This window comes from Apostichopus japonicus, chromosome 15 (assembly GCF_037975245.1).
Source record: "Apostichopus japonicus isolate 1M-3 chromosome 15, ASM3797524v1, whole genome shotgun sequence".
Taxonomy (NCBI): domain Eukaryota; kingdom Metazoa; phylum Echinodermata; class Holothuroidea; order Aspidochirotida; family Stichopodidae; genus Apostichopus; species Apostichopus japonicus.
In genome coordinates this window covers 2,780,519-2,808,048 of record NC_092575.1, presented here as the reverse complement: position 1 = coordinate 2,808,048, position 27,530 = coordinate 2,780,519, and the positions used below count along the sequence as shown (strand labels likewise).

The 27,530-nt window shown below is 37.7% G+C and overlaps 2 protein-coding genes across 5 annotated transcripts in view; one reads left to right on the top strand and one right to left on the bottom strand.

The window, feature by feature from the left end:
* The window catches only part of LOC139980563 (long-chain fatty acid transport protein 2-like), a 14,375-nt gene extending 9,986 nt beyond the window's left edge, over positions 1-4,389 (top strand). Inside the window, exons 7-11 of the mRNA XM_071992292.1 lie at positions 28-222; positions 679-769; positions 1,074-1,272; positions 1,699-1,796; positions 2,081-4,389. Of these exons, the coding sequence (XP_071848393.1) occupies positions 28-222; positions 679-769; positions 1,074-1,272; positions 1,699-1,796; positions 2,081-2,388 (891 nt within the window). The 3' untranslated portion in view covers positions 2,389-4,389. The remainder of the gene's footprint in view (positions 1-27; positions 223-678; positions 770-1,073; positions 1,273-1,698; positions 1,797-2,080) is intronic.
* Positions 3,139-27,530, bottom strand: LOC139980564 (septin-2B-like). Of its 4 annotated transcripts, XM_071992294.1 has the most exons (16): positions 27,421-27,530; positions 27,176-27,222; positions 27,033-27,046; positions 22,234-22,339; positions 19,305-19,391; positions 18,097-18,220; positions 16,327-16,461; positions 15,457-15,574; positions 14,606-14,707; positions 14,135-14,231; positions 13,695-13,743; positions 13,333-13,425; positions 9,047-9,082; positions 8,837-8,894; positions 7,040-7,141; positions 3,139-6,093 (listed from the first exon to the last, which is right to left on the bottom strand). In XM_071992294.1, exons 1-15 carry the CDS (start codon positions 27,513-27,515, stop codon positions 7,046-7,048), a joined length of 1,257 nt encoding a protein of 418 aa, XP_071848395.1. In that variant the 5' UTR covers positions 27,516-27,530; the 3' UTR covers positions 3,139-6,093; positions 7,040-7,045. The 4 variants fall into 4 exon arrangements, with proteins under 4 accessions (XP_071848395.1, XP_071848396.1, XP_071848398.1 ...); XM_071992295.1 differs by lacking the exon at positions 9,047-9,082; XM_071992297.1 differs by lacking the exons at positions 27,033-27,046; positions 27,176-27,222; positions 27,421-27,530 and adding an exon at positions 23,295-23,317.

Here is a 27,530-nt window from a genome sequence, read left to right as displayed (position 1 = left end):
ATAATTATCCTTTTGTTTTGCTCTTAGTCTCCTAAAGAGTCGGATAACCGTGTCCGGTTAGCGGTCGGTAACGGTCTAGGTCCGGACATCTGGGAGGAGGTACAGAATCGGTTCAAGATTAATCGTATAGTTGAAATGTACGGAGCCACTGAAGCGAACTTTGGGATTATGAACACAGATAACAAAATTGGATCCGTCGGTAGATGGTCTCCACTTCTCGCTGTGAGTAATGATTTCACCTTTGACCTAAGAATAATGGTGACGTCATCTAATAGAAACACACACTGCTGCCTTGCTAAAGATGTTAAGGTCAATACGACTCAATTTGTCAAAATCTTACTTCAGCTAAATCCCCATTCCCCTTCCCGCCAAAATTTAATTTTTTTTTAACATCAGCACCGCACAAAAGAATACTATTTTTTTGCGACAATGTTCTCAATGGCGTATAGCTGTATAGTGTAACAGTTGCCCGTCCGATCTCATACAAAAACTGAAGTGTCACCAATTCCTCTCAAGTTTCTGAAGACCCCCACCCTTTCTTCCCTCGCTCCCCCACCCATCACTTTCCCACTCCATCGACTTGATATACGTTACGTAATTAATTCATTTCTCAATATCAAATGAAGTTTTGAGAACCTTTAAATAACCAATTTTATAAATCTTTCTATTTTTTTCCAGAAACTCTGTCCGATAGAACTTATAAAATATGATTATGAAACAGCTCAGCCATACAGAGATGAGAGAGGGCGCTGTCTTCGAGTGAAACCAGGTATGAGTACACCATATGCAAATATTCTGGTTCAGGTTATACCGCGAAGGCGTTTGAGTTTGAAAACTTATTCAAATGCCTAATAATCACGTTGTGCATGATAACCTTATAAATGAATTAGCTAGAAGAGGGGATGGGGGAAAGGAGTGGAGAGGAAGGGTGATGGGGGAGGGGGAAGGGGGGCGGGGTGAGGGGCTCTAGCAGTCAATGCATACTTAACCATAATTGCACTCATTATTTCTCATTATAAATATAAGAGCTGAAATCGTACTTATGTATATAATTTAACATTTTTTTGGTACAGGTGAGGTTGGCTTACTCGTGTGCCCAGTCAGCAAGCTATTTCCTATGGAAGGCTATGTCGGCAAAAAAGATCTCACCGAAAAGAAAATGTTGAGAAATGCATTTCAAGAGGGAGACGTTTACTTTAACAGTGGCGACTTATTAGTTCAAGACACAGAATACTATCTTTATTTTAAAGATAGGCTAGGTGATACATTTAGGTGAGTTAACGTTAACGCGCATTGACTTGAAAATTTCAATATGGTGTACGACACCTCATTGCAAAATACACCTTTATGAATATAATTAACGTTATAAGAAAAGAAAAATGAAATTCAAACATAAACTTGAAAAGAATAATCTCTTATATATGCTATAGAAACAGCAGTTTCGTTTAATTACTTATATGTTGGATATATATATATATATATATATATATATATATATATATATATAAAGGTACTATATATAAATGTAATATATTATAATAATAAATATATAAAATAATAAATATTATATAATAATTTGCAATATGCACGAATATGTATACCACTATCAAGCATGTCATATCATATTTTTTGGCAGCATTAAGTTATTTGTAATTTCATAATCTATCAACACATTTTTTCCGTAATTCTTTTTGACAGATGGAAGGGTGAGAATGTTGCCACGACAGAAGTTTCTCAGACACTTTGCGAGATGATGTCGATTCTGGAATCCAATGTATATGGGGTTCCAGTACCAGGTAAGTTTGTAAACCAATAGCGGGAAGTAATATCGAACACGTGATTAATACTCGTCCAATCAGAAACGACATTAAGTTTCCGACCAAAGGTTTTTTTTTATCAAGACACTTGACATAGATTACAAAATAAAGTTTTCAATAGTAAGGGATAATAATCGAAAATGTAGTGAAGATTTGAAAATGATTGTACTCAATAGCAACTTTGACTGTGCATCTTAAAACATGTTATGATTTGGACTTGACTACCGTTGACAAGATATTATATATATTTTCCCCCTCATCAGGTAATTACGGCAAAGCAGGGATGGTATCCATCATTTCAAAACCTGATTGTACATTTGACCCGAAAGCTTTCTACAAACATGTAAGCGAGAAGTTACCGAATTACGCATGGCCCAGGTTTCTACGGTTTCCCGACACATTGGAACATACCAGTACTTTCAAGCAAACCAAACTTACTCTGGTCCAGGAGGGATTCGATCCTACCTTAGTGAAGGACCCACTCTTTGTTCTGGACCAAAAGGCTGAAAATTACATCCAATTGGACTCAGAACTTTACGCAAAAATACAGAGAGAGGAATTGCGCTTATAGTCAAACCTTAAGTGAATTCCGTACCCGAGAGGATGGAAGTCACTTTAAATCGCAGTGAAGGGAACTGTATTGATGAAACGTTTTCTTCATGCTAGGGGCAGAGGAGGGAACAGGGGGAAATGTATAGGGAAGAGGGACGGCGTAGATGTTGAGACAGTTTTTACAACTGTATAGTAATGAACTTTTGTAAATATCTGAGACTAATTTATTCCTTAGAACTTTCAATTTGCTTTGTTACTTTTTATAATGTTCAGTTAAGCTTTAAAAGCTAAATGAAATATGAATATCTGTTGCAGGTGGTAAAACAATGTACCAAGTCCAACTTGAATTTACCTTTGCTCTACATAATTTATAAACTTGTTTACTGCTTCTGGTAGAAAAATTACTTATCATGTATTAGACGATTTCAATGCACCAATATTCCTGATATTACCTTTATATTATCACGTTCGTTTGTATCACTTTCGGATTTTTTTCTACATCGTTATCGACACCTGTGATCCTTTTGGCAACCTAGTTAGGTACCAATTTGAAAGAAAAAGAAAAGAAAAAGAAATGTCTCTTCTCATTTTTGGCCAGTTTTTAACCATGTCTACCACCCATTTTATTCCTTGCTTGGGAGCGCATGGAGGAGGGAGAAGATTGCTCGTTATAGCAGCCAAATTTGTATTTTAAAAAAAAGGAAAAAAGAAAAGGTGAACAATATTTAGAGAATGCTTCGAAGGAAAAAAATACAAGAAACAGACTGCAAGATTTTGGTTTCGATGGGTCTATTGGTTTACATCAGCTTTAACAAAAGTATAAATAATGACCATGATAATACAGAGCACTGACACCATCTTCCTGTGATAAATGAAATACAACTCTACCATAACTACATATGAAACAAAAACACAATCATCTATTGATACTAGGCCAAAGATATCAAAAGAATTAATACATACATGAAAAAAAAACGATGAGTTTTTAAGAAATTTTATAACATTTTCTTGAGACAAATGATAATTAGTTGGAAAATATTTTTGACATACGCAAATCGACTACTGAATTTTGGTAAAAAAAAATTTCTTTCCCAAATACTTCAACATTTAAGAGGCCAAAAAAAGGAGAGGCAAAAATTTCATATTTACTGACAAAGAGAGACTTTTTATTGCCAAAACCAAAATGGTTCCTTTATGATTAAGACCAACTTGATGTTTGCACCAACTTTATAGCAAAACTCCCAATGTTGGAATAATGTCCACAATTTAAAGCATTTTCGTTTTTTTACAGTTAAGAATCCAGTGGAGGGTGCACATGATTTCAAAGATGAGATGGGCACAAATATCCAAAATTCCCCCTCCCTGATACAGGCAGGGGGTTAGATTTTTTGTGGAAGTGCCAGTGTTATATGAAGGATTTCATAAAAGAAGTGATGTGGCCCTTGGGTGGTTGAAGGCGAGTTGATCCTAGTTATGGGGGGGGGGGGGGGGGTGTGCGGGTCGCCCTCTCCAAGAAATAATTGAAAATGGTGCATTTTGAGGCATATTTAAAACTATAATTTAGGTCTATAATAAGCTCTAACTGCAAGGTTGTGCTAATAAATACTCTCAATTGTTTGTGTGAGGTTGAAAAGGGTATGAATCCCGTAACAACGGTCTAATTCTTCCCTGGCTGAACGTAAAGAATCCCGACTGTACCATTACCCCAACTGACCGTTGAATGTGGGGGGATGGGGGAAGGGGATTGGCATGGCACACCCTGCAGCCCCTTTTTACACGCCACTGTAACGATCAAATAACGTACAGCATATCTCAACGTATTAAACTCCTTTAAAAATTAGAAGTTTTAACCCTTCACTATATCAATTTCTGTAAAGATGCTTTTCTATACCCTCATGATTATCTCAGCAGCTCAAATGATTGCGGCCCATCTTTCATCAGAGGGTTCAATGTGTAATGTTACAGTGCACGTATTCTGAGAGTCTGTCAGACTAATGGATTATTTGCAAAAGTCAAAATACATTACATTCTGCAAATACAAAACAACTTTGAACTTTTGAAATTGGAGAAAGCCCTTTGATCGAAGGGAAGTCGATTAAAATTCTTCTCTTGCAAGTTACAGCTACCCAGACAATATTAGCAGGTATGGTATTACAAAGAGTGAGAGAAAAAAAATGATACTCTTTTATCAATCAATCAGTGCCTATACAACAAATGAAGAAAAAAATAAATTACAATAAGCAATGGAACGTGACGTATACCAGTTACTTAATGACTGGCTAAATACTGGTACGTTGTCTTGGGAGATGAAAACTATGTTGCAACTCATTCGACTCATGTACCATTGGCCACACGTTGGAACTATCCATTGGTTATAAAGAGTCGGGTCACAGGTCAAAAGGTTCTTAAATATACAGGGTCAAAACTACTTTAAAAGCACACTCTCATCAAGAATCAAGTCTAAAAGTGTTTGGGCTTAGTAGATGAACAACTATCGTTTTAAGCGAACCTGCCATAAAAATAGATTACAAAATGCCATGGTTACGATAAGAAACTGTAAATTATTTAGAAAATGGGTTTCACACATTCCCTCAAGGACTTTTGTTTCCCCTGCTCAAGTGATGTAAGATCACGAGGACAATTTTCCTCTTGGTAGCTCTTTTGTTTAAACACTGTTGTACGGTCCTCCCATTGATGACTTCCTTCTCTACCTTATGGAAGATCTTTCACTTAAAATGCCCAATGCGATGGATTATTTGCCAAATATGTAAATTAAAATTTTGCTCACAACAAACCAATTTTTTAAAATAGGCTGTGTATGAGATGAAGATTGCCAGTTATTTTACTAACACCCAAAGCAGTGTGAGAACAAACCATGCAGTCAACTTCTCCCGAATTTTGCAAAATAGCGGTAAAATTTACAGGCATATTATTGGGCATTTCCTTGAGCTATTTCAAACTGGTCATTTCTTCATGACACTGGTACAGTTCATGTCAGAAAATCCAACGGTAAACACCATTTAATTGACAGTTTTGGACATGGTGTTGGTCTTCATGTCTGCAACTGATATTAAATCCTTATCCGGATATGTTGTATAGGCCTAAGCTGTAGCCTATTCTATGCAATACTGTGCAGTGTCAACTTATTCACTGCTACTCTCATTTTAAAGTTGCCAAGGTGACTGTCTGAAAACTATGACTGATGTAAGGCTATTTTTTTTGGAAGAAGTATTTGTTTCTAGCTTTTATTGACAAGAGGAGAAGAGAGTTTGGTATGTTTTTATAACGATTTATTGACAGACCGGAGTGGAGATTCTTCTATGAAAAAGTGGATTCTACCTGTACTTTTCTATGCTATTTGATACAGCACAAAGAGGCAGTTTATGTTCTTACCAAATAGTTAATCAACCTCTTTGTACGATAAAAAATGAAATAATAAAATAATGATGATACTAATAGAAGGAAAGAAAGAGATGATATGTCCTCTATACTACGATACAATTTCCCAAGAGCGTGTTTGTAATTTACTAGCAATGGCAGAAAGTAATGATAATGGTGGATGTTACAGTGTGGCTTCTTGCCTTGATCTGACGCTACACTAAAACCAGACTGAAAGCACCTAAAACAGGGAATCTTCTATCCTTGGTCAACGTTTGGTCCGTCCACAGAGAGGACTATATCCAGAGAGTACAGGATGGTTTGGTGGGTGGGGTAGGTAAGTCTCCTGCCAAAAAATAATAATAATAGTAATAAGAATCATAAAAAAAATATAATAAAAAAATAATAGTAATAACAATAATAATAATAAAAAATAATAATAGTAATAACAATAATAAAATAAATAAAAATAAATAATAATAGTTATAACAATAATAAACAAAATAATAATAATAACAATAACAAAAATTAAACAAGGGAACTTTTTACCCGTAATATCTTGAAATATACATTCTATTTGATTCTTCTTGGGAACATTCTTGCCAACAAAGAACACAGAGTGTTCGAACTATGGTCTTTCATCATTCCAAAGTAAATTTTCCTTTGGGCCATCCTTCTGAGAACATAAATGCATTTATCGAGATTCTATTTGGGGTTGCTTTACCCAGCGAGTGCTTCCGCCAGAAATTTGGTTAGGCTTGTGATTCCTGGTATATACACTCGGAAATCAAAATTTCTCTGAGACTTGATTCAGAAAAGAGAATTTGCAAACTTGCAAGGAATTTGATTTGTAGCTCATATTTCTATGTTGAATCCAAAATGCAGGGTTAAACAGGCTCTTAAAGGGTGTGAAGACTCGCGCAAAAAGAAACGTCTAATGCCGGTAATCTGACCTAGATTCGAATGAGGTGGAACAGAAGTGTTAGACACCACCATCGATGCCAGAAAATACACACACACACATCTTGCTACCATCGGTAATTAGACACTAGTGTACAGTCAGTACATACAAATGCGGTCAATACCCACAGCACAGTGTACAAACAATACAGCGATGGACATCTCAGGTCCAGCTACAGATAACACGGTATCACGTTTCATTACTGTACTGTCTGCATTTTGTAGCGACACGAACAAAACGTCACTTGCAAGCAACGGAAAGTTAACTTTCTCAGATGGCCGCACAAGGTTTGGGGCGAGTCTTCAATGCCTTTAACTTTTTTCCTTCTAACCTTGATTTAAACCTCCTCCGAGTTGAGGTTTCCCTGGCTCCCGGAGTTAGAGGCCTTCATCTGCCTCTGCATCTGGAGTACCATCTCTTGCATACGCCGAAGCTGCTCAGAAAAAACAAAAGTGCAAAATTTCATAAATTTAGCCCGCAAATTTCATCATTCTCGGTACCTGCGAGGGTTGTGTAAAAGTCTGGCCCACCCATGGCAGGGCCTCTATGTCTCTGAGGGGGGGGGGGGGAACGATTCTGTGGATGGAACAAAGGCCCTAAATGCATTTTAAGTTGGTCAAGGGTTTATCCCCACTCTACCCCTCAGATTACTCAGCTATGGTCTGAGACGACGGTGTACAATACCAAACATATGTGTGCGTGGTATGTATTAAAAACAGTTGAATGGACTTTTTCAAATCTTTCCACGACTGCAACTTTGGAGATGCTTTACATACCTCATATATATAGAAAATTAATTTTTTCAACACGGACAAGGAGCCAACTGTTCCAAAAATCAATTTTCCGCAAAATAACAATAAAATGCAAAGGGAATTGGACTAATTGCTACATGATTTGATTATACCCTGAGTTATGATTATTTTATCTATATTTCATTAAATTCCTCAATTCTGTGTTCATATTCTGTGTCCTACTGGATTTGTGTGATTCCAAGACAGTGGTCCCCACGTGATGTATTATGAGGGAATTCGAGACACAGCCACTTTAAAGTCATGTTTTCGATATCACTGAGTATCCATTTTCAAAATAGTGTCAGCAAGTTTGACCTCAGACCTCAACGCAACCTAATCATAACCTATTTAAAAGTTGACAAGTTTACCCAGACTAAGGGTGAGCAGGCTAAATAACACCTGTAGTCAGTAATCACAGCTATGCAGGCAGCTTAACTTTCCAATAACCAGTTCTCCTTTTCAACCATACACACTAATTATTTACAAACCAAAGCAGGCTAGCTTTATTATGTACATTAAACATTTTAAAGACAAAATGAAACTATGAAACTATGACTTGAAAATATTATTTAATATTCTTCCTCTTCAGGGATAAACTAAAAATTTGTGAAATTTCAATTTACAGAATTTACAGAATGTTAACTATGTAGATTTTCTTTTTTTACTTTAAAAAAAAATGCAAAAAAAACTTCTCAAGGATGGATGTTTTAATCAATCCTCAATGACTACCTTTGTTAAGATATAATCGAAAATACCTTGAAATCAGATTGATTATATCGTCACGTACCACGGATGAAAGCCAAGAGCAACACATGGATGAGAGTTACTCTTGTTTTCTCGTGACAAAACTGAAACTTTTTTATTTGTAGTTATGGAATTATATTGATAAGAAGGAATGTTCAAAACAAGGATTTTTTCCTCTTACTTTCCAAGACTAAACATGCAGGACTGGCATGATACCCCCCCCCACACTCAACAAAAAGATGGTTCTTTAATTTCCCTCCTTTTTCCATTCTTCCAGACTGTTTGAGAGGCGCGATGCCAAAAGTACCCTTGTAACAAGATAATCCATAACCTTAGATACGGGTTGTATTTATCGTCACGTTCCACGAATGAAATCTAATCCAGCCAAAAGTGAGGATCGGTGACACCTGGAAACTTCATGTTTATCAATTTGACTTTTGAATGCCCTGCCAGGTAAATGTTGACAATCAAGGTCGATACTTCTGAGTGACGAATAAACTAATGGAGGACTATTCCGAGGGTGAGGGAGATGGGAGGGGGTAGAGGTGGGGGGTGGGGGGATAACATTTGACTTTTTTGCAGACGATACTTACCTCAGCCTCCTTCTGCTGTAGCAGAGAATCTTTCTCGTCACCGCCGCCCTCCGGAGCTCTTTGGGGTGAGAAAAATTCAACAAAGGAAGAGATTAGACAAAGATAAAAGAAAAGAAAAGAAGAGATAACAACCTCTAGAAAAGGTAAGAGGTGAGGGAGAAGGGATTGTGGATTGCTCTATCTACAAAATTTAATGACAGACAATCTAACCTTTGACCTCTAGCGCCTCCTGAAGCCGGTGCTCGTCTTGCAAAAGAAAAAGAAACAAATCATAGGTTAGACCCCCAAAACAAAACGCGGTTAATTAAAAAAACAGAAACGAGAAAAATGAAATAGCAAATCAAATGTTTTTGTGTTAATTGCTGGTGTGCAGGAATGTGAACAGGTTATTGCCGATACATTTTTTTCTCTCTTCCTTCATATTTTTGGAATTTGTCGAATATGAACAAGATTTCCTGATCGGTATTCTCTTTAGAAATTTAAACACAAACCGCTCTCGATTTTTTTTCACTACTAGCTTGAACTGCTGATTAAACGGACTTTGCGAGAAGTAAAGTCTAAACTTTGAGATGCTCGTAACTGTTCAGAGGGATATTCTGGCGACAATTATTGAAAAAGTCCAAAATAATCTCCTCTCTTTGACGAAGAACCTTATCGGTAAATCTAGTTTCTTACTGGTCCATAAGGTCATTTTGACATCAAATTTTTTAAAGGATTGTTTCTTTTGCTGTCAAGATCAGCTTGGGTTTTACTTTATCAAAATGAAGACTTTCTGGTCAGAATAACAGTTTCTACCTTGAAAGAGAAATTGATGTTGCTCAACGTCGCCTTACTATCCTCTTACATTGGATATCTATTAATTGCATCGACATTTAAAAGTTCAGATATGTTTGGAGAAAAACAATTCTCTTTATTGCCTGTTTTTCATTTCCATTATGAAGAGAGCTTTTTGAAGAGAGTCTCTGCATGAGGCATATCTATATCCCTTTTTTTTTTAAATGTGCTGAAAAAAGAATCGCGAACTGACTTTTTTTTTTTTTTTTTAAATGCAATTCTCACATTCCTGCATGGGCGTGTTGCTTTTAGTGTTTAATATGATAATTTAATACATTTCAGTTACTAGAACAAAAGTTAGTAAACTGATAAGTCTCCAGCAAATATGTAATATGGTATATTATCTAGCCTAAAAAAAAAGAACGAAAAAAGAGACCACTAGTGATATGCCACAGACGAATGCCAACTTATAATTACTGAAAACAGATTTTATAGATCTGTACCAATTTCAAATTAAAAACAAAAACTAATCATTTACAAAACTATGTCTCATCTGAGATTTATCATACTTGACTCAGAGCCAGCAATGTTTCTCGATCTGGGCTCTGTGAAAATTTTTTGGACGAAGAAAAAAAAAAGGTTGGCAGGCTCTGTATAAGCTAAATGGCTCCTTATCATATAAATGACATCCACGGAGACAAAATTTGTTGAAGGCAACAAGCGTGTTTGGAATTTCATGCTATTTGCTCTGATGTAGTTTCTAACAGCTAATCGAATAAACTATGAAACATTCAATGTCAGTTATTAAAATAAATAAATAGTACTTTTAACAATACATTAATATCCAAAATGAAACACTTAATTCTATCAACCCAACAGTGACATCTCCCCTGATGACCTTGAAAAAGTACAACAGACACCCTTAAAGGTAACCATGACAACCAACCAAGAATTGATTTTCAAGCTATTGTACTGCACGAGTCAGGAGAGATTTTACAAAACTGACTAACTTTCACAAAATAAACACAAATATAGAACTAACAAATCATGACAAAACAGACACAAACAGACAAATAAACAAATTAAAGACCAAGAAACAGCTCAAAGGTGTATAACAAGCTGTCACAACTGTTAAACTCAATCATTTTGAAAAAAGGTGAAAACTACTGAAAAAAAAACAAAAAAAAAAAACACTGATATCACAAAATTGGAAAGGGGAAGGTTATGCTCGGTGATATATTGCTGCTATAGGAGTGATTGTTATCAAAAGTAAAAGCAAAGATAAAGAAATAGAGTAACATGCAGTTAGAAACGAAGCAAAAGGCAGAGTTAAAAATGAAAGAAGAATTAAGAGGAAAAAACTGGCCAAAAATTAAGCCCTGTGAGGAACTTTACAGGAAGATTTCTATGGTTTTGATAGGAATTTTAGAGCAAAAAGAAACCAAATTGGCAAAGATGTCTGTAAAGAAAAGCATTTTTATCCTATGCTGTATTTAAGTCAAAGGTAAAAAGGATATGTGAATTGGTTTACAATGATTGATTGGAAATTTGACTTTTTTGTAGCAGGTTGAATTTCTTAACTAGATGTAAACAGCAAGAGGGCAAAATAAGCTGTCAAAATGTTTTATGAAACAGTTCAGATTCTTATACTCTTAAAAAAAAGAAGAGAAGTCTAGGCCATCAAAGGCTTCTATATGAAAGTGTGATAGGCTTAATTTTGATGTCGAACTGATTCGTAAAAGTAACCACCCGATTACTACTATTATTTTCCTAGTTTTAATAGTCTGCTGTGACATCCATACCAAAAAATAAATAACTTCATATTTCAAAGGTTCTAGCATATTTCATAGCAACAGTTGGTAATTGCACGATGGTCATAACAGTTGTATCGTGGACACACGATTTGTCCTCTTTCTGATCAGTATTCAAACGTTTTATCTTTCAATGAAATTTGCATGATGACATTGCAAAACTTGAGAGAATCGGAGAGCAATTTATTGAAAGAAATTTGCGAGAATATTTCCTTTTCTATTGATACCATCATGGTTGAGAGTAATAATAAGTGTTTCACTTTTGATACCCATCACTGAGAAAGTCCCTGTCAGTTCCTAACAGGCTTATGAAGCAGAACAGAAGCAGTGCAAATAAGTTGATTTATGCAATAAGATTGCGCAACTACGACTATGTGGGAGGAAGACAGGATGCTGTGCAAACAGTCCAAACCTACACAGAGTACTTACCGTTAACATGAAAGTCACTTACTTACCAACAAGTCTGAAAGTTTTCTAACAAACTTTATAAATGTGAGGTTCTTTTTACACACCATCACATAATTGTTTCTCTTATTACTTCTGCTACCTGCCCTCACCCTCCCACCCTCCCCAATCATACAAGTTACAATTCGCCTAGAAGAAAGTCAAACGACTTTCTGATTCCTTGTCCAAAGCTTGTATTCATTCAAAATTTCGGGTTTTGCTAAAGTATATTTTGTTTGCTGTGTTGTTCTTTTGAGGTTCTTTTCTTTTACAAAGAATATCTTTTTGACACAAATTGTTGAAGCATTTTCACCCATTGCCATCTTGGTTAACTTAATTACATCCTTTGTCAAGGTTCTGTGATTAGACTAGTCTAAAACAACAGACTAGATTGATGATGTAGCAACACTGACACTCACATAAGAATCCTCGAAGAGGAAATTTCGCTTATATGGAATGTTCATGGGGACCATCATCGACAACTACAGTTAGGTCAACGATGATTGAGTGGTCAGAGAGTACACAGGGACAAGACATGTGGACTGGACGGTGAGGCAAGGGTGTTCCCAGTCGAGGGTATATAAAATACTTAATAGCCTAGCTGTTTATTTGAGAAATATTTTTAATCCCTCCTACCCGCTTCGAATTAGGGTTCAGGTGTGTACTCTAATTTAAATTTCTAATAAAACCTTTGACAAATTTATGAATATGGATAAACGCTAAAGACAGGTGAACCCTTTTGAGACAGCACAGTATGAAGACAGAGGAATGGTTAGGGAGGCAGGTGAAGGGGAAGGATGGGAAGGGATGGGAAGGGGTGAGAAGGGATGGGATGAGAAGGGATGGGGAGGGATGAGGAGGGAAGGGGAGGGAAGGGATGGGAAGGGATGAGATGGGAAGGGATGAGAAGAGAAGGGATGGGAAGGGTGAGAAGGGAAAGGAAGGGATGGGATGAGAAGGGATGGGAAGAGAAGGGAAGGGATGAGAAGGGATGAGAAGGGATGAGAAGGGATTGGGAGGGATGAGGAGGGAAGGGATGAGAAGGGCAGGGATGAGAAGGGATGGGAAGGGAAGAGATGGGAAGGGATGAGAAGGGAAGGGATGGGAAGAGAAGGGATGGGAAGGGTGAGAAGGGAAAGGAAGGGATGGGATGAGAAGGGATGGGAAGAGAAGGGAAGGGATGAGAAGGGATGAGAAAGGATGGGAAGGGATGAGATGAGAAGGGATGAGAAGGGAAAGGATGGGAAGAGAAGGGATGGAGAGGGAAGGGATGAGAAGGGAATTGTGGGGACGGGGAAGGGATGAGATTGATTTGGTATGAGGGGAGGGAATATTCTATATGTGAAACTGCAAGATACTTCATGCAAAACTACACCCCAGCCACACCATCTGCATGCATCCTCCACGACGACATGTGACTGGTTCTTGATCAGAAAGGATCACTCTACGACACACCTCTGACCTTACCTCTCGCTTTTACCCGATTTGGTGAAGTTCTGTGAGCGGAAGTTTTCGTAGTGGACCTCGTGTGTGACCTCCTGGAGATCTTGCATGTGTGTGCTGATCAAAGATGGAGAATAAAAAAATATTATCAAGATAAAAAATTTAGGAGGATTTCTCTTGACTTTTGACTATTTGTAATCTTATCTTAAATGATATTTATGGTAAAAACTGTTAAAAAAAAACTTTCACAAATCTAGTTTTTAGAAAGAAACATTTCATTTTTATATTTAAAGAAATTAAGAATCTGCTGTGTCCCGATCAGGATATGGTTTGGACAAAGATGAAAGAGGGATGGCAAGGGGGTAATTCTGGACCTTCAAACTTACATGAGCATGCTCCTTAGTTTAATGAAATCACAATGGTCAGGATTCTCAACTGAAAGGAAAATCAAGAAAAGAAGACAGAAAGAGTGATAAAGTTGATCGATGTAATAGATAAGAAAAAAGATCTTTCAGTTTAAAATCTAAACCCACGTATAATTCAAACGCTTTACACAAACAAAATTCCAGAATTTTTCAAGACCAAAACACTTCTGATTACTAAAGAGCCTACACAACAATGATGACCTAGTGTTAGGCAATTATAGTAAGCCTAACAGGAACAGATGTCCCTGCTTGTAAAACGCCACCAACTGTCGCAACCAACCGTTACCATCCAGAATAGATTCGGCTACTCACATAGTGTCATTCACAGCACCTTAAGCGATCAGAACCATTTTGAGAGTCAAGCAAACATGGCAAAGTTGTGTTTTTCATATGTCACTAACCTTCTACGACACCCCACGGATATAATCTTCCTCGGACTTTACGACCTTTGACCTCGATCAGCTGACTGGATCCACATACAGCGAATGGTACACTATCCTATGGTGCAGAAGCAAATCGAGATGGCTAGATGTGTGTTATATCTACTGTTGTAGTTAAGGGTGGGTGGGGAGGATGTGAGGGGGGGGGAGGTTGAGTTTGGTACCAGCATTAATCTTCAGTTCGACTGTAAAGGCATTGACCTTTGTCCTTGGGTTCCGCTTTTAACCCACAGAGACATACAGGCGAAAATCGGACAGTTGAATGTTTTGAGTGGCCCTAGATAACACTGAAAGTCACATTTCCCACCGCCCATCAAAGTCAGTGCCCCGCCGAACCCCCCCCCCCCACCAATGAGAACCCCCTCCACCAATGAGAAGCCCCTCCCATCGCTCCTGGTGTCATACCGTGATAACCTTTCTCTCTCCACCTACCTTGAGTTTTTGGTTTTGCTCCTTGAAGTCCTCATCTTCGTCGGAGTCCGAGTCTGGCATGTGGTAGATCTTTATACTGTTCTCGTCAATTTCATCCATGATCTGTTCAGGAGAGAGAAAAGCCGGATAACTATCACGACAGCAGTCATCAAATCTCATTCAAAGGGTTCTGTGAGGTTTAATATATATGTTGGTGCGCACTCATTGTACCAGATTGGTACCTCAAGTTAAAAACCTGGGAGTGCGTAACACTGGTTTATATAAACTGCATATAGCATGAAAAAGTTTCACATGGCAACCCCCCCCCCCCAAAAAAACAAACCTTACTGGATAAATGTAGTAGTAGGTGAGATCCATAGTAAAATTACGCAGTACGAGTAAACGACAGAATTCTTTAGATCAACTGTCCGGAGACAGTAGTCGTGCGAGGTCTGCGTTCGTCGAATCCGAACTACGAATAAATTATTCGGATGGTACTCATCCATACTGTCACAACAGAGCCATGGAAAATCTTATATAGATATTTTAGAAGGACGTAGCCAATCCCTTGATGATGGCATGGTGAACTAAGGAATTATACCGTATGTAGTATTGTGAATCTGACAATTTGAAATATTCTGGTACTAGTACAATCTGTGAATATATTTTAGTCTCCAAGAAGCTTTCAGTGGAGAGAAAGCATTCAAAGTTAACCCTTCCCCCAAAAAAACCTTTTGTCTAATTTGTTCCCCACATCCATCCCCAAGCACATAATCCTCCCACCCTCCCATTTGTGGATGAACTGTATACCGCACATTTGAGAGCATATATATATATATCAAAATATTGGGTGTTTGGCTTTACGGACGTACCCTCCTCTTCAAGTTCACAATCTCTTTCTTGGTCAGCGTGTCTGACTTGGCGATGACTGGAACAATGTTGACCTTATTGTGAAGAGCTTTCATGAATTCAATGTCCAGAGGTTTCAACCTATTTAGAATGGGTAGCACAAAAGAGAGACAGTTAAAAATTAGCTTAAATTATGAGCATAAAAAAAAGAAAAAAAAAAGTGGCTGGCAATAAAAATAACTGCACAATGTTACTTCAATTTTTTTTAAGGTGTTTGTTGTATATCTGTATACGGTTTCAAATCTTACATATTTTTTCTTTATTGCACTGCTGTTGTCCATAGCCTTTCATTTCCCTGTAGTTACATGGCAGGAACGTTTGTTTTAATCATGCACAAATCCATTTTCAGTAAGCTTTTAGGCAGCTAGATATGAGGCAAACCCATGCCCTTGTCTAATGTCCAATGCAGCTAAAAGACATGGGTCGTCTTTGCAGTGAAAGGGTTTGTGTTTGCAGTGTAAATGTCTCTCAACAAGCTAACAGAAGGGTAGGTGTTATATAATCTTGCGAGAGTCTGTCTGGTCAGAACAGACCCGAAAGACTGTCGAGACCTACAAACTCTCTCACTGCAGCGGTTCCCTCGTTATGCAGCCTAGCCTTAACTTTTATAAACAATTCTGGACGGTAGATGTTACTGTGATCGACAGGCTTGTTACGAACCGAACTGCGAATCTTTTGGAAGAGTAGCGACCCTTTGCAGAGTTTTGCATGGTGCATTGCAACATTTACTGGAGTGAGAGACCATCGGGTCGTCTGGTGGAGAGGACGGGAGAAGTTATAGAAGCTCTAAGTGAAGAAATGCAATGCTAGGCTTTTGGAAGAAAATACTTTACCCATGGCCAGTTGGAGATATAAAATAGAAACAGCAATGAACTCTGTTGTCGACGATGTTTCGCCTGTTGAGACCACTCTCGTCGTTCAGGTAACGTTCGTATTGGTCGTCGATGTACTTCAAGATAGGATCAAAACTGTTGGAATGAAAAAAGGGGAAGACTTCTGTTCTGAGTTGCATGGTGGAGTCCTCCCCTCAATAAAAACCCCCCTCCCCCCCAAAAAAAAATATATTTTAGTGTTTACGTTTCAGGTAGCAACTGTGAGGTTTTTCTGAGAGGGGTTTTTACAAAACCAGTTTAAACATCACTGCATTTGCATTTTACAAGGTGACCATCCTTTTGCATACCATGTGTTTTTCCTATCTATAAACACTGAATGTTCAGCAAATGAATCTTCTTCCTATGTGAGGCTTGAAGTAAAGAAGCTTGAAATTTACACACACACATAAACACATAATGAATACATAAACACATGCTATTATGACTGCATTGGCAGAGGTATCATGAGCCAGGTTGGACCCAGGGACAAAACAGGGATGTAGCCCCACCCTTCACCCCTTTTATCCTTCATTTATTATTCTTTATCCCAGATTTCCCGGGCACCTACTGTAATCTCCCCCCCCCCACCCTTCACACCTTGTATCATATGTTAGTTACAGCATGCAAACATGAAGAGAAAAATTGTTTACATTCCAGGTCAGCAAAAAAGCGATCGAAGATAAAACGCTTAATCTACGAGTGGATCAAAATACTGAGATGTAGTGACGTCGGAGGAACGAGATGAGGTAGGGCGCCCTCACCCCTGAAGTAAATCACTGAACGTTACTCTCCCCCCTTTACCGACTCAACAAGGTACTTCCATGGAATGAGATCCATGGTAGGCTTGTCAAAGGGGGTTGTCAAAGTTGCCAAAAAATATGTTATTTCCATCAATGTTCTTACAGTGGTGATGGTTATTAAATGGAAAACAAAACGAAATTACTGCACAACAGGTAGGTACGAGTGGAAGGCAGATAAGAGGTGAACAGGTATAAGGCTGGAGAAAGGGAGGTGGTGGTGGGGGGGGGTGTGGGTGGAGGGTGGGAGGAGGTCAAGGAGTGTAGTGTGGTTACCTCCAGGCCTTGGCATTAAACCTAGAAGGGCATGACAACAATGGCAACTGACACACTTGCAATGCAATGGGGATCAATTTTTTCTTTGGGTTGGGATCCAGAGCATATTGTTTTACACCAACTAAAAAGTTATTATCTCTAGCCAAATGATGGTCTGTAGGTCCATTTGGTTAGTTTGCTTGAAGAGTACAAGTCCCTAGCAGAGGCATCGAGGACTTCAAGGTCTCTTCGATGCTCCACAATCATTTCAGATACAAAATTTAAATGTTTTCACTTTTGGTTTACCATCTATAGTGTTGAGAGGCACTAAATTTAAGCGTACAAGATCAAAACACTGAAGGAAAAAAAAAAAAATATGTTACTGATTGAGGAAGAAAGTGAAGTTTACCGGCATTGACAATATCTCGCGGATGATAAATCATAATAATCATAAATCATGATATCTTGCCAACTTAGGATTAAAAAAACCCCAACCCAACCCTCCCCTACTCTTCCCTCCTCACTTCAATTATTCATTCCTTTGTCATCTCACTCCTTTGTCATCTTCATCTCACTCTATTGCATCCGACAATTTGTTCTCCTATACCCATTGTTCCCATTCACCCACCACCTGATCAGTCGCCTCTTTCATTCTCTCACCATCCTCCTGTTCCCTTACCAGTCATTGTTGTTGATAGCATCCCCGTATCCAGGGGTGTCGACCACCGTCAGCCTCAGTTTGACTCCCCTCTCCTCAATTTCCACTGTTGAGGCATCGATGCTTACTGTCTTATCCAATTTTTCTGTGAAAGAAATTCAGAATTAAGAAAGAAAATAAAAGAAGGAAAAACACATTTTACCTCCAAACATGGCTATCAACAGAGCACGCAAAATGTGGGTTAACGGGGAATAATCTTTATACGTTATCCCATTGCAAAATGCAATAATGTAAAAATGGTAAAATTGCTACACAAGTCCAAAGGCGTATCACAGTTTTTTTCCTTCTTTTTTTTTTGACACAGGAACACGATAGTAGTTTTCAAGAGACCAAATCCATAGCTTTGAAATCTGCTACACAAAATTTAAATGCTCACCTTGTTTGCTGGTTGCAATCTGTACCCCATAACCCCTCCCCCTCCCTGAGACTTTGCTAATAAATTTCCTACAATTGTTACTTTTAAAGTAGCAGTCTATTTCTGAATATGTTACTTAAACATACCAGTGTTAAATTACTACAAATAAAGTAATAACCAAACAAACTATACAGACACCATTTCTATACGAAAATTAAATAATACGATAAAAGTTATAAAATTCCATTTGGGTAAATTTCATCATCCAAACCATTTTCTTCAATGTGAGTAACATTAATTAATCAATTACTAACACAGATCCAAATTAAGTGCCAAGAATGAACAGAATCAGAGCTGAGAGTTTTGATGCTTTTTAATGCTCTTCCGAAATGAGTGAATAACGACCTACTTCCTGCAACAAAGTTCCAATTCCGCTTACAGTCTACGACAGAGGCCAGCAAATTGGCTAAATATTCTGCAGCTAACGAGGATACTCAAACCATCACTTATACATTCTGGGGAGCATTGCAGCATGGGGAGACACAGGAAATAGGTCAACATTGAGGAGGTCATGGTCCAGACGTGAAACGATATTCACCGGACCAAACAGAAGTAGGTACAATTCAGGAGTGCTGCAGCTAGACCCTTTGGGCACAAGTTTCACTGTGACATGTATACAAGATCAATTTCCCATCCCCCACCCCACCCCCCCCCACCCCACTTGTATAGGTCTTGGCTCTTGACATGTCAGTCTACCATTGAAGTTGAAATAAAGACAGATGCACATCGGTATTTTTTTGGAATTTCCGCTTACCTGCAGCATTTGGAATGTGCCTCTCAGGGTACAAGTCTGTGAGGAAGAGACTGTTGATCAGCGTGGACTTGCCCAACCCTGATTCACCTGATCAGACAAAGAAAGAAAAGAAAAGAAAATAAGAAATTATATAAACAGTAAACTGCACAGTAAATGGCCAGTTCTTTTACGTTTGACAATGAACAAAATGGAGGCCAGAATACTTTATCCACTTCCTTTAGCTCCTTCCTCGTCATAGCTCTCTTGCCATGGACAGAAAGACAGCTTAAATGTGTGCCCATAAAAATTTTCCAGATCCCCTCCCTCCCTCCATACCTACCTCCCTCCGCCCCCCATTTTTCATTCAACTCCAAGATACTATGTGCAACAGTACTTTCTTTTATTCCACCAACCATCCCAAAAGTTAGTTTACAAAAGTTTCACAAGAAAAAGGACACACGGTACCGTAGATCAAATTTGAAATGTAGTGACGTCGGAGGAACGAGGTGAGGTAGAGTACCCTCACCCCTGAAGTAAATCACTAAAGCTTACTTTACCCCTTTACCGACTCAACAAGTTACCTCAATGGAACCAGTCCATGGAAGGCTTGTTAAAAGGGGTTAAAAAACTAACTGAGATGTCTTTGAGAAAAACATCACTTCTTGTTGGCACAAAGAGTACTGTACATGAAGGGTGGGGGTGGGGGCAGAATGCCTTGGAGGGGGTATAAGGAATGGGTAAGTAAATGTTCACGGTACTAGAGCAACTTGTAATATATCTTGCAGTTGTACTGCAATATTGTTGCATTTTGCATCCATGAATATTATGTAATTATTGTAAATGCAGAGGAAGTTGCTTTGTAACTGTTCTGTTCGATTCCGAATGTGTTAGGTTTTATCGTTTACATTGTCACTCAGTTGCCTTGAGTTTCATTACATATATTTATATTATATACTGCTCGTTAGACAGACATGTTTTTCCTTCCACTCTCTCTCTCTCTACATCTACTATTCATTAGGGCTACTTAAACATAAAAGAAACACAGATGACAATATAAAGAATAAAATGTTCACATCTATTTTTGGCCTCCAATTCATACACCACCATTAATGAATAAGCCATAAAAGAGAGAAAGAGAAACTTCTGGTTTGTTTCTTTAATCCCGATTGAGCAAGTACTCCAAATCACAATGTACTGTACCAAGTAGTACTTAATGTATGTATCTGAGCAAATATTGCACACAACAATCCATTTAGTGCTTTGAAGTAAAGTGAAACTACTTACTCAGCTAGACAGAAAGGACTTTCCATAGCAACGAAGGCATATGAAACACGCCACCAATGAGATCAGCATTCTTTTCTCAAGGTTACATACATTGAAATACATGTAATCAGTAGAAAAGGGGCTTTGAACGAGCTAATGTGTAAAATAGTTGAATATTGCTGAATAGGAATGCCAGGTTGAGGGGGGGGGGGGGGGGAGGTTGTGAGTGCATGCATTCATACCCCAACTGTAATGATCATACATATTCATATATAAATTAATGCTTCATTATTTATATGACCAATGAGTACTCCAAATTACAATGTACCAACTACTAAAATGTATGTATACAGAGAAATGTACATACTGCAGCACACAACTAGCCACCATATATGGTAGTAGTAGTCTTGCAGTAAAGTGAAACTAATATAATTTCATTAGCTAGACAGACTTCTTCGGACAGAAAGTATTTCCCACAGCAATGAAAGGTATACAGATAGGAAATGGCCCTCCTTGGAATGAAATAATTTGTATTGCAGCTGGTTATTTCTGAAAAGGAAGGCTTGGGGGTGGGGGAGGGGTGGGGCTTATGGTGGGAATGGGGGAAGGGAGTTTGGCCGTGTATACGCCAAACATTTTTTTTTGTGGTTTTGATATTGCCCTGTTTACACATTTAAAGTGAATATCTGTATTTTCATCTTGTATTCAGTTATGAAAATATGTTAACTTCATTAAGTTACTCACATGTATGCTACATTAAGTTACACACATGCTACATGGATTATCTTGATTTACTGTGCCCAACGACTGTTCTTTAACACATACAGCACACTTTGCAGAACTTACTCCTGCAGCCATTAATTCAACAGGTTTCACACAGCAAAAAACGTTCATTCCAAAAAAGGACAAATTGTTATTACACAAATGCGACTAAATGTATGGCAGCTTATGTAGAAAGCTCCATTTTGCTTAAATTCAGTATTTGAAGCCTGGGAGACACATAATCTACACACCTCTCTACACAGACTGCTTTCTGCATAAGTCGCTATATTTCTGAACACTTAACCTGTAGTATACATTAAGGCACAACATGTGAAGGAACAAACAAACACAATATTGCAGGGCAAGTCCAAGCTTTTGTATCCCTAGAAGCCAAATTTCAAACTTTACTGAAGCACCCTAAATGTGGTGTCATGTTAAAGCTGAATTATTGAAGTTTCAGATTTTTATAAATATTTTGAATATTTTTGCCTATTCAAATGATTACAGCCGGCTAATTTGCATAAATTCATACTGCAGTGTGACGTAAGGGACATTTGGAATCCTATTTCCCTGCCAGCAATATGAACTAATTGAATATAAGTTATGTGGGACATGATACACCCTTCCATCCACACGCAACCACTTGTGATGTGTCTCTTCTCACATGAGTCGCAAAGTCCCGTAAGCATTGAATGTTCTTCAAAGCTTAAAACTTTTCCTTGATCCCTATGTGGTAACATTTGACATTGTACTGGAGCAAGTATAGTATGGTTGGTTGGGGAGGGGGTGGCGGAAAAGGGGGAAAGATAAATCTAAGCACTGACTTTGTTTAACCGGTTATGCATGGGGTTTATGTATACTGTTCTTTGACATATATCACAGACCTTGCACATCCCCCTCCCTCACTTTTCGTTTTTGTACTTACCCACCACCATCAGGGTGAACTCGAACCCCTTCTTCACCGACTTCCGATGGACTTGGTTTGGTAGATTTGCAAAACCCACATAGCCGGGGGTTTCTGGATTCGTGAACTGAGAACCAAAAGGAAAGAGAAACTATGTCAAATGGAAAAAAAAAAAAATGGAAATACCGGAAATGACAGTGAAAGTGTATGTTTTTTTTGGTTTCCTTCTAAAAATAAGACTGACATGTCAACATTGGCCCCAGTCGCTAATATGTACACTTGTCAGTTAATAATAAAAATAATAGAATCAATTGTCTGCCTGAGTTCCCATGTCAAACCAGCAACAGCACCCAGGTACAGTAAATTGACCGAAATTATTCAAATTATTTGCTTTCATTTTTATGATTATTTGGACAATTGCAGAATTTCCTGTATGATGAAACATCTGTTGTGGGACAGACTTCATGTTATGGCCTTAGAATTCACTTCACTGCGCTAGGTTGCAAATCTGTTTTCAAACACATGTTCCTTAAAAGCCATGTTTTGCAAAAAGGTTCACCGATTACTCACGTCGTCTTCCGACTCGTCCATCTCTCCACTTTGCATTCTTCCTTCCTGGTAATAAACTCAACGGTTTCCTAATTAATCCTGTTACAATGGCACCTGTGCTGTCTTAATGACCCACACGCTACACACTAAATATGAATATGCTCATAGAGTACACAAATGGCAGGAAGTTTAGACAGCTCATTTAGACTACAACTATGATGCGTATAAACTAGTACAGTAGGTTTCCTCTCTATACTAATAGTTCTATACACGTACATGCATAGTCCTGCACAATAACAGACCACAGACCTCAGCACAGCATACCAGTTACACAGTATCATATAACATGCCACGATGAAACTTCAGATTAAAGAATTATATTACTTTGCAGGTAAATAAATGAGAACACACCACACATGCGCACACAATACCACTAACACTACTATCACTGACAAAGCACAGAGCGGTCGTATCTGCAAACCCCACCATGCCTTATATATCTGTTCTCGGACCATAGGAGAGGCACGTCTTACGAGCATTTACAAGAATCGGTGTTGTGCGAAAAAGGTTCCAATGCTAAAACCCGCGGGAGGTTAGGCGTCTGGCGATCTTGACTCGTTGGCCAATGATAGACACGGTAACTATGATGTAAAGAGTTACTGTGTGAGTACTGAACCTCCTCCTTGTCAGATAGTACTAGCTCAAGATATATATATATATCTTCTTTCAGGCAGTAGCTTAAAATGAGGCTCAAAATTTTTTAAAAATGATTCATTTTGCATAAATCTTTACTTTGCTAATCAGCAATGTCATCAAAAGGTGATGGGTAACTTGCTGTTATGTGGTAAAAAAGTAAATTCAATAACATTTGAAGCATTGTAAATTACTGTGAAAGTTAAATGTTGCTTCAAATGGTCAATTTCCCCCCAAGAAAGTGCTGTTAATGCAGAAAATGGATGATTCTGCATTTTGCAAAGCAAGCGAAACTATACCGCAGAGTCAAAACAAACCAAGCATAATCATCGTAACGGGATATTCCTATGGGAGAAAATTGATTACTGAACAAAACTGCTGGATTTTTTTGGGCATGTTTACAGGACAAAACAACATCCTCATAGAGTTTTGTATCCCAAAGATATGACTTCGTTTCCCAAAATTGGTGATATTTTATTTGTGAATGCATCTAGCAACAGAATCTTGAATTATGTCTTTGTTTTCCTTCAAAATATTTCAAGAGAAAAGTTGCAGTTTGGTCAAAAATTCCAAATCCAGGGAGCCCTGTCAATTTTTGATCAACAATTGCTTCATTATTTGAAATATATATGCCTAAATTTGCCGATGTATATATTATAAAAACATGTTCAAATAGGACCTCAAAATACTCAAAATAGATTTTCTCCAATTCCTTTTGATATCAACTTTTCAAACTCATAATATTTTGATCCACTCTTTACACTCAAAGTTGACTTTTTCACAGACTAATAGTAAATAACTTTCGGAAGTTAGGTTGAATGAGCTTCTCAATCATGAACACTGTACTGCTTCACATATAGTTGATTATCATAACTTCATTGTTCTTTCACTCTTCAGATAATTTATGATTGATTTGAAAAATCTCTGTAAAAGTAACGAAAATCCACAACATTATTATGTTCCTTTCCTTTAACGGACAGAAATACCTCAAATTCCTATACAGGGAAACGCTGTAGTGCTAAAGTAGCATTGCTATTAATCACATGCCAATAAGTAAACCATTAACGGCATACCTAGTTACACGATCCTGACTATAAAGGTATTAAGAGCTGATTACCATGTTACACATGCAGCAGTTGATTTTTAAAAGACAATACTAAAACATTCTAATTTCTACAGTACGTCGTATGCTGGACTTGGGGATCCACTTTTACTTTCCATGACCCATTAACAACCCAATTCCAATGTAAAACTATTAGGGTGCTTGTCAAGTTTGTTACTGTTTAAATTCTGACATGGGAACTGTACTTATAGTGATAGAGAGAGAGATAAAGAGCCAATTAGTGAAGTGAAATTTAAAATTTCTTTTTAATACATATGGTAATGCTCGACCCTTAATTATTGTTAGATTTCATTTTTCCTTTGGAAAATTATAAGCACTCACATGTTCATAACCATGTCGTAAGGCAGATCAATTAGAATGCATGTATACGTGTCTTTTTGGTAATATAGTTCTGCTCAATTCAAGAACAGAACTGTTATTGGTTTTAATGTGTGCGACAATTACAAATCCACATTTAAAAGTGACAACGGCTATTTGCAGTGGTCTCCCTTCCAGGGACAAAGTATGTATTTCACCATACCAATGATCAGGGAGAATCACTTCTTTTGCTGTTTTGGGGAGCTTCCATTTTTTTTTTTTGGTGGGAGAGGGCTCCTAGTACTGTACATTATTTCACAAGAAATCAAAGATTTAGTACAGCTTCAATTTAAGTCTTTCTTTGTTTCTAAAGGAGGATGGGGATGAGGAGAAAGTATTTATGGCAGATGGGCCAAATACACTAGCTCTGTATCACTTGTGACTATGACCGTGCACAAGATATATATATAATGTAATTGTGTATGATCTCCTCTTGCTACCAAAATTACCCTTGCAGTTTTGCCTCGCAACTAAAGATGCACTAGGCCTTCCATTTGCCCCTCCTAGCAACATTCCATGAACATCTACAGTACAACAAGCCAACCTGTTGCACTCATGTAGTCATCTTGGAATGCCAGCTCCCACATTGATGTCCACATTATCCTCATGTATAATATTATTCTTTTGTCTCTCACTTCTGATGGAGACCATTAATTTAAAAAAAAAAAAAATTTCAAGTCGAAATTAGCTTGAAAGCATTCTGAATATCGATTTTGGGGCAGAATGAAGAACGCTCATTTACAGGGAGCTTTCGTTACCTATACATGACGGTTGACGATTAGTGAACAACATACTCTATGTCTGCAATATTAGCAGCATAAAGTACAGAACACATCTAAAGCAAATTATGCAAATATGTCTATTCCATAATGGAAGTCGTTCCTATCTTCTAGAACATTGACAATGCACTGGATTAAGCAATTAGACGTTGTCGAGTCTTGATATTATGGAAACAGATGCAACCGATATTTAGATTGGGAATATGGTTCGAATTGGCCCAGAATTGTACTGTACTCACAGAAACTGATTTTGGCCAATAAGCTGCTGTTCCCAGTCAGTTTAACATTCTTCATTTTACTAAATACAGCATGTTTAAAAGATATTATAAACCAGTTCTACATGTATGCTTTACACAACAGCAATGCAATATTGCAGCACTCAATGATCGCTGAGGTATTCCTATTGGGGAGATTGTTTCTAAATAGTCAATTGATATTTTCTGATGACTTCATCAGGTGGCCTACAATAATCTGTATCAGAATATCTTTTATAGCAACTTTTTTCTGACTGATTGTACAGAAATAAATAAAATAAATTAGGGTTAAAACCCATTGATAAAGCTCCTAACCCAACTGCGTAGCATCAGGAGCAACATTGCCGGCATAAAGTTCTCTTGATTGATGTCATAACCTGACAGCAATAATACATGAGGCTTTGAGGGCTTTCCATAATCTCTATTGGGGTTAAAATTGCTAGTATAAGGTCTTAACATGAATTTGTTTAAAAATGTATAAATAGTATTAAATAGGTATCCCTCAATTTGGAAAAAAAAACAAAACAAGGGTTGTTGGCATTGCCCGGCTTGCAAAGTCTACTTGACCTATGATAATTCTTAAATTTAAACATGACATTCCTACAATTTGGATAAAAATCCTAGGTACTGAAAGTCTGGAAACGCTTAGTATAGGCTAGTACTTAGTAGGCCTATGTAGTTTTCATTCCTTGTCAAAGAAAGTAGATATGGTTGACTGTCATGAACCATAGCAAGTTTCAGATTATGGAAACAAGCCAGTGTGAATACGAATTTACCTTGTTTGGGAGCACAGGTCCGACCTAATGTTGGCCTAGCTCTAATCATACTATTATTAGTGTAACGGGTACTGGATGTGTCGTAAGTTTGAAATACTTTGTACGGCTAAAACGTGTAAACTAAGAAAGAGTGGTTTTCCAGCTTTGCCTGCCCTTCAAGTTCAACTTGTAACTAAGTGTGAATGTGATATGTAGAGTTAGGCCTACTGTATGCCTAGGCTACGTTACACTGGTACCACACTAACCGACCTAGAGCATGGGATGGGCTCTGATAAATTCAGCTACTCACCGTATTTCTTCCGTCTGAAGGATAAAACATGGAAAGAAAAGAAACAAATAATCATTCAATATTGTTAACATCACAAATTTGCTAAATTGAACTACATGTTATCACAGAATTCAACATATCAAATGTCACAGTCGGTTTCTCACCTGCAGCCATTTTCTTGAATTGAACGATAAACAGCACCTTTTTGTACCTATACTTAAAATGTGGGAGCCAAATTTGAGAAAAACAAGCTATTTTAGTTCGCTAAAATCTAATCAAAAGTTAAAAATTACCACGTATAAATATATTTAAATTTTGCTTGGTTTTTAATTTCACATTTGATATGGCAAATTGCTCATTCTTAAATAAGACTAAAATTTGAGAACATGCCATTTTTTATTTAGGGAACCTGTTTGAGAGTCTCGGTGACCTGCTACGTTCACTTCCCGCATTCCTAACATCGTTTTCGTTTTGTTCATCTTCATCCAAACAGTGAAGATTCATTGTTGCAGACCAACA

Bases quoted from the DNA above. Each gene is read 5' to 3' on its own strand.
- LOC139980564 (XM_071992294.1), bottom strand. From the start codon at position 27,515: ATGAATCTTCACTGTTTGGATGAAGATGAACAAAACGAAAACGATGTT. The intron at 16,462-18,096 runs GTAAGGGAACAG...TCATTCCAACAG, and splicing joins GCTATCAACAACAATGACTG to TTTTGATCCTATCTTGAAGT. The intron at 14,708-15,456 runs GTACGTCCGTAA...TCTCCTGAACAG, and splicing joins TTGTGAACTTGAAGAGGAGG to ATCATGGATGAAATTGACGA.